At 55.4% G+C, this 6,331-nt stretch overlaps 3 protein-coding genes across 3 annotated transcripts; 2 read left to right on the top strand and 1 right to left on the bottom strand.

Annotated features, from left to right (window-relative positions):
- Positions 1-485: 485 nt before the first annotated feature.
- Positions 486-1,006, bottom strand: GNI_127280 (mago nashi-like protein; the record flags this gene model as incomplete). Its single annotated transcript, XM_011133747.1, has 2 exons — positions 486-900; positions 969-1,006. 2 exons carry the CDS (start codon positions 1,004-1,006, stop codon positions 486-488), a joined length of 453 nt encoding a protein of 150 aa, XP_011132049.1.
- Positions 1,007-1,227: 221 nt separating this feature from the next.
- GNI_127270 (hypothetical protein) lies at positions 1,228-4,332 on the top strand (the record flags this gene model as incomplete). Its single annotated transcript, XM_011133746.1, has 2 exons — positions 1,228-1,240; positions 1,346-4,332. The coding sequence occupies 2 exons, from the start codon at positions 1,228-1,230 to the stop codon at positions 4,330-4,332; spliced, it is 3,000 nt and encodes a 999-aa protein (XP_011132048.1).
- A 123-nt stretch (positions 4,333-4,455) lies between these two features.
- On the top strand, positions 4,456-6,012 carry GNI_127260 (hypothetical protein; the record flags this gene model as incomplete). The annotated part of the gene is made up of 1 exon (XM_011133745.1): positions 4,456-6,012. One exon carries the CDS (start codon positions 4,456-4,458, stop codon positions 6,010-6,012), a length of 1,557 nt encoding a protein of 518 aa, XP_011132047.1.
- Between the last annotated feature and the right edge of the window lie 319 nt (positions 6,013-6,331).

The following is a 6,331-nucleotide window of genomic DNA, read 5'->3' as shown; positions in this document are numbered from 1 at the left end:
TTGTGACCAATATCAGTGTGATCGCTTTCACTACCTTCGGGGGAGATCTGCCTTTTACAGTTAAGCTCACTCTTTGCTTCATCGGGGTCACTCTTTGCATCGCAACCAAAGAAGCCGTCGCCAACTGGGGCTGTCGACAAGATAAGAAACTCGCAGAACTAGTCAGTACTCAACAGAGACTCATAGTCAATGCAGCACTCAACCCAGCGGACAACACCAACCCAAAAAACAACACCAACCCACAGACCAATCGTCCGACCAGCCGCCCCCACCCCAAGAGCGAAGTTAACGAATCAGGATACTCGACTTCATCCAACTAGTCCACAACACCTTGTCAACACTTTTTGCGTACCAACAACTGACTCCAACAATACATACCAACAATACATACCAGTAATACATACCATTCGATAGAAGGATCACAATCCGGTAGAAGGGTCACCATCGGGCAGAGGGGACACCATCCAGGGGTCACCATCCAGGAGTTATGCTACAGGTTTTATTCTGAAGTGCAAGGAGACTAAGGAGAAAACGAGGCATTTCAGATCTTGAACCAAGTAGTAAAACAGTTTAAGTCCTTCAGGATCATTTGAAACATTCACATCTGCTAATGAACCAAGTTTTGATGTTACATATTGGTATTGTTTCCCGTCCAAGATTAGTTCAAGTTCCTGTCGTCCAACACGATCACTCGCGGGCCACTTAGAATCGGTTTCATTTATAACTTCACTTTGTTCAATTATACCACGAATAGTACTTAGTACTGACTTGGATACAAAAGTCTCTTTCCGAATCATCACGTCATTCTTGTAGTTGGAATTGTTAGCATATCGAAGACGACCATCTCCTCGTATTTCAAACTCCAGAAATTCGTGTCCGAATTTGCCACGATGACCTACACTACGAGGGGAGTAAGGAAGGAAGGGAGGGGGGGGGAGGGGCTGAAGGTGGGCTGAAGGTTTTCTTACTAATATCGAACGTAGAACTCGCCCCCTTCAGGCGACATTTAATATATTCTTCACCGGCAATCACTCATGATCGGAAGGTCCTGCAATGATCGTAACGCACCAATTACAACTGAAGGATGCCGGTCGGTAGACGAGTCCATTCATGCTTTACAACAGGCTATTCTGAACCGCACCAAGGTAGTTACTTACACTAGCCCAGCAGACAACTTTTCGACAGGCGGACGCCGGAGGCATTTCCAAGAAGGAGCAGGGCGCTGCAATGAAGCAAGAACGTAAGTAGTAGGACCTGACCGCACGTTGTCCTACTCACACATTATTGCTCGTAAAGTGTCGATCGCACACGTGTTGTGTTCGCCTGTATTGCGGGTGTGTTTTAGTGAAGACTTTGCAGGACGGGTTGTTGCGATTGAAGTCTGTATTGGCAACGCGTCGGGCGCGCAAGTCTGAGGCGAATCGGTCGTTGCGGGCGGCGCCGGGTGCCGACGAGACGTCGTCTGGAGTATGCGAAAGCGAAAGCAAGTTGATGAGTCGAATCGACGCGGTGCACCGCCAGTTGGCGGTTTTGTCGGAGATGTCGCGGTCGCCGACATCGCCGGCCATGTCGCCGCCGTGTTTGAAACGGCGGGCCGCCCGCGGTCTTGAATTGCGAGGTCTGGACCTCGCTCTGGATGACGTGTTGGAGCCGACGGGAGGCGGGAGGCTGAAAGACGGCGAACCAGTGGAAACAACGTCTGACGGCGAACTCGTCCGGCGGCCGCGTGTTGAGGGGAGACTCATGCGGCCGTTGCCCGAGGTTCCCGGTTCGATTCCAGGTTCTGCCTCAAATCCCGGTCTGGGTATGGGTCTGGGTACAGGTCTCACTGGGCCGAAATCTCTCGGTCCGAAATCTCTCGGTCCGAAATCTCTCGGTCCGAAATCTCTCGGTCCGAAATCTCTCGGTCCGACGAAATCCCTCAATCCGACGAAATCCCTCCTCGGGGCGGGGCAGAGTAACCTGCTGGACCCGAGTGGCTTACTCGATCCCGGCGGCTTACTCGATCCCGGCGGCTTACTTGATCCTGGCGGTAACGGTGTGTCGGTGGTATCTGCCTCGGGTGGCGGTTTGCTGGACCCCGGTGGCAATGGGTTATCTGGCAATGGGTTATGTGGCATTCCGGGTGATAGGTCGTGTGGGGAAGGTGGGTCGTGTGGGGAAGGTGGGTCGCTAAGTGGAGTGAGGTTAGCGCAAGTGGAGTCGGATTTATTGAATGAGTGTGTAGAGCGGAAGAAACTGGAGGCCATAGTGCGTGCGGTGTTGGATGCGAGTAATCTGAACACGGTTCCTACGGAGGAAGAAGAGGATGAGTTGTTGGGTGTGTTGAATCGTGGTAGTGTTGCGGAGAGTGCATTGGAAGCATTAAGTGTAGAGCAATTGAGGCGCACATGTCGACACGTGTTAGAAGACCTCCAGGTTTTGGAGATGGAGGCACAGAAGAACAAGAGGATAGAGGTGGAGGTGGAGGTCGTGTTGCGCAGTTTACGAGACATGAGTCTGACGGTGGAGAAACTACAATTGGGCGAGGGCGCAGCGGCGTTATGGGCGGACCAGGCGTTGAAGATACGTGCTTTATCTCAGAAGAATAAACTGCTCAAGGCCGATCTGGCCTCTCTTAAAGACTTGGTTGAAGGAAAGGTCTTCGTTCTCGCCGGTGGTCAAAATGCACTGGAACAAGGTCTGGCTGCTCTACGTCCGCCGTTAAGCAAACAAACCGCATCCACCAAAGCCTCTCTTAACGATCTTACCGTCGTCGCCACTCTCGATCAAGACACGCCCTACAAACCTGTTGTCGGCGATGAAACTGATGAACGTGTCGCCGCCGTATTGAACAAGGAACGCAACCTACAAGTCTTACCCACACGTGTCGGACCTCATGGCCTCTATCTATTCGGCACTCTAGAGATCCGAATTATTCTCTCCACACGCAGTCGCACCCCACTAGTCTTCCATGGTGGACTGAAGTACAGTCTTAAGAAGTTCATCTCTCTCTTCCAAGCCGAGGAGTATCGGAAGCTACATCAAATCGAAATGGCGCGCAACGACACTTCGAGAAATGACACTTCGAGAAATGACACTTCGAGAAATGATACCTCGAGGAATGATACCTCGAGGAATGACACGTCTTCGCGCAACGAACGGACCGTCGGCAGCGGCATTCCAGCAAGCACACCTAGCAGTGGTATCACCGCCGGACTCCGGAACCCCGGCGGCGGTTCACGATATGTACTGCCGAGCATAGATTCGGCATTACCCGCGGAAGGGAGCAAGGACCTCCGCACCGTTTCTACGGCCGCGCCACCATCCTCAGCAGCGCCGCCCTCTTCCACCGTGCCTCAAACTACAACACTACCCCATATTGTTACCGACGACTACTACCTCGGCGAAATGCCGCTCAATAAACACACCTCCGAACGCACTTGGGGCCGAGGTCGCGCAGCCGAAGAACGACCCGGCGACATGGTCCGGAACGGCGATCCCCGTCCCGCACCCCTCCCAAACCGGAGACATAATCGCAGTCGCGAACGAAGCCTTGGCCGAGATCGAGAACAAGAACGAGAGGAAGCTGCTGGATCTCGAGACCGGGAACGAGGAGATGACGTTACTCGGTCCCGGGCTCTGACGTCGCCTGCAGCGCGACGCGCCGACGACATACGACTCAACGCCTTTACGCAACACTCCCCCGCGCGAGGACTCATCCTCCGCAACTCGCCGTCCGACGCGCGGCGGGTACTGAACTCTGATGTACTCTCTCAGTCGCCTAGCGGCGGTCTCGGGGGTTCCGGAGGTCTCGGGGGTTCGGGAGGTTTGGGCGGTCCGGGTAGTCAAGGTCCGGGCAGCCAGACGCTGAGTGCTAGCCATGTGTCTCCGGCACGGCCGCCGGCAGGATTCACCAATACGCTCGGGCCGCAGCGGTACAAACCCGGTTTCGGACAAATGCCGGGTTACCGAGCCGGTGGTGCTAATGTGCAGTGGCAAATGCAGCAGCAAGTACAACAGCAGGTGCAACCTGCCGTGGGGATGCCGGGGGCGGGGTTGCATCAACAAATACGACAGCCGCCCAGCGGGGGCCTGCAACAACAGCTGGCCGTGCTGCAGCCCGGTTTCACCCCCTCACGTGGCTGGCAAGGCGGCTACGTTGTCGGCCCCTCCTCCACCGCCCTCCCGCAAAGCAACGCCTTAGGACTCAGCACTCCCGGTTCCTTCGGCAGCCCGCATCAGACCCCCTCGCCCTGGAGACCCTCGGAACCCACCGGCGGCACACCCAGCTCGCCGCTCCAACGACCAGGTTATCGCCACCCCGGAAACATCTTTCCGACCAACTGGTGAAGTACACCTCTCGCACTGTGACGGTTTCGCACACCCAGGACGATTCCCCACATCCGGCGTGGCCCGTGTCGCGGAAACGTGCGAGGTGCACGGAACTGTGGAGACGTGTGCAATTGATTCAACATGACTGTGCAACGGTGCCATGAGCTTGCGAAGTCGCTGAAGGCGGAGAAGCTGTTACCTGCGAAGGTGGATCCTTGCGGAGAGGAGCATGGTGAGGCGGGTGCAGTTAAGGCATTGGACCCATACCAGGACTTCGAGCCGTGTGGAAACATTTCCGGTCGAGTGAGGGAGTTGGAGATGAGAGTGGCGGAGGCGTCGGCGAAGTCTGTGAACGAAATGGCGGAGTGGAAGAAACGGAAGGGGGTGAAATTTTCTTGGCTGGTGAAGAATTTCGAACGTGTGCCCCAGCCACCGCTTTCGCCACGTTCGCAATCGAACCGTGCAAAGATGGTGCAGGAATTGAAGCTGAAGTTCGGTGAAGTCAAGCCCGTTCGAGTTGCCGGGATAGACTTCAAAACGGACCTAACCTGCCCTGCAACTCCTGCCATCCCCAAGGTGACCAGTCGTAAAACAGGGGACCTGATATCCCGGCGGCTTTCGGAGATACAATCACCCCCCAGCCTTCGTGGACGCACACCGCTAGACCAGGACCCGGTTGCCTCGATCAAAGACAGCATCTTCCTCAAATCCAGGCAGGCCGCAAGCGTTGACCATGGCTTACCGGGCGGAGCTACGGGGGAAGCCAAGACCGTTATGGTTGAAGCTGGCACTGGTGCCGCTCTGGCTGGTGCCGCTCTGGCTGGTGCCGCTCTGGCTGGTGCTGGGGCCACCGAGATTAAAGCCACAGGTGACGGTGGAGAGAGAGGCCACAGCGTGGGTCGTGGTCGGTCGCTGAGTTCGTGTGGTGCCAGTGGGACGCGGTCAGTGAGTCGGTCGTGCGACACGCGTACAAAAATGGTCCGATCGCGACGAGCTATGGAGCGAGCTATGGAGGCCCGACGGGTGGAGGACGCTGATTGCCGGCGTATGCATCCCGGTTTAGCTATATCAGAACAAAGAGAAGTTTCGGACCATGGGGTGCAACTCGTTTCGCCAGGTCATAATGAGTTGGCGGAAAGTGCATTGAGTGCTGCGAACACGGCGAGTGCTGGACGGATAACGGTGCCATCGGGATTGGCAATGGGATTAGGAGTTGCCAAAATGTGGGAGTGGGTGTTCAAATTCCGACAAAGTTTAGGTGAGGCACACAAAGTGGCAAAGGCCCATGTGCATACATTGACTACCATGTTGGCGGCCATGTCAAATCCGGTGAGTACGAATGTGGTCAAATTCGATTGGCTGGCATGGGAAGGTCTAAGAGCCACAGTTCTGAGTGAGTACAGCCAAATTACTACCGGCTTGCAAAATATGACGCATTGGCAGACAGTAGTTAATCGTCTTGCACAGCAACTCAACGTCCAACTGCTCGCTGCACCCACTGGAGATGATGACCGAACATTCACACTCTCTACAGAACAACAAGCTACCGTTGAAGCCGCAGCTAACTGGATCCTCTCACTCCAATCACTACCCACTGCCCGCACTTGGGACAAACTTCTCAAACGGATGAACGCTCAAGCCGTCGTTAGCGGCGGCGTTGATGGGAAACCACTGCACTTCAACATCGTCTCGCTCTAACCACTATCAAGCAGGTGCGTGCTACATACGTGGGTGCTCAGGCTTCAGGTGCCTGGCCTTGGCCTAGCGTGTCTGGCCCGGGCCAGGGCCTGGGCCTGGGCATCAGGTGCCTAGCTAGCTTTAGGTACCTCACTTTATACTTTATGTGGCGGGTCTTAGATGCCTAAACTTCGACCTCAGACACCACGCGGTTTCGAAACCTTTCCTTCAGCTGTTTTTTCCTTTCCGCCTTCAATTTTGCACCACGGGCGGATGTGCCCACGGGCGGATGTGCCCAAGGTGATTATCGAAGAGAAGGCTAGGGGGTGGTGGGGGGGGG

The sequence above is a fragment of the Gregarina niphandrodes genome (genome assembly GCF_000223845.1).
Source record: "Gregarina niphandrodes unplaced genomic scaffold scaffold00031, whole genome shotgun sequence".
NCBI lineage: Eukaryota > Apicomplexa > Conoidasida > Eugregarinorida > Gregarinidae > Gregarina > Gregarina niphandrodes.
This window is presented reverse-complemented; position numbering and strand designations above follow the sequence as displayed.